This window comes from Theobroma umbraticum, unplaced genomic scaffold, assembly GCF_002168275.2.
Source record: "Theobroma umbraticum cultivar Fairchild unplaced genomic scaffold, ASM216827v3 scaffold_86.0, whole genome shotgun sequence".
Taxonomy (NCBI): Eukaryota; Viridiplantae; Streptophyta; class Magnoliopsida; order Malvales; family Malvaceae; genus Theobroma; species Theobroma umbraticum.
The window spans coordinates 5,343,336-5,343,778 of NW_018397263.1; the positions used below are offsets into that span (position 1 = coordinate 5,343,336).

At 29.3% G+C, this 443-nt stretch overlaps 1 protein-coding gene across 1 annotated transcript in view; it reads left to right on the top strand.

Moving 5' to 3' along the window:
- LOC110420733 (uncharacterized) overlaps positions 1-443 on the top strand; it is a 5,073-nt gene that overhangs the window by 4,027 nt on the left and 603 nt on the right. Inside the window, exons 3-4 of the mRNA XM_089784301.1 lie at positions 7-381; positions 424-443. The exon at positions 424-443 is cut by the window's right edge and continues 266 nt beyond it. Of these exons, the coding sequence (XP_089640427.1) occupies positions 7-381; positions 424-443 (395 nt within the window). The remainder of the gene's footprint in view (positions 1-6; positions 382-423) is intronic.

Genomic DNA, 443 nt, shown 5'->3' on the forward strand with positions numbered 1-443 from the left:
GTAAAGTCTTATGCATTAGAATTTGCTGCAAATCGAGAGTATGTGAGGCGACTTTTGTATGATAATGATATTTCTTGTATTTCACAAATTAAGATAAATAGAGAAGCTTTTTTTAAATTATGTGAAATGTTAGAAAGTATTGAAGGGTTGAAGTCAACAAAGAACATGCTTGTAGATGAGCAAGTAGTACTATTCTTACATATTATTGCTAATCATGTTAAGAATCGAGTAATTAGTATAAATTTTAAAAGGTCTGGTGAGACAGTTAGTTGGGACTTTCATAATGTTTTAAATGTAGTGCTGAAATTGCAAGAACATTTGTTTAAAAAACCTGAGCCCATTCCAACAAACTCAATAGACAATCAGTGGAAGTGGTTTAAGGTAGATTATTGATTTTATTACCTTTGTAACTATATATACAAGACATTAATAGGTTTACTTAT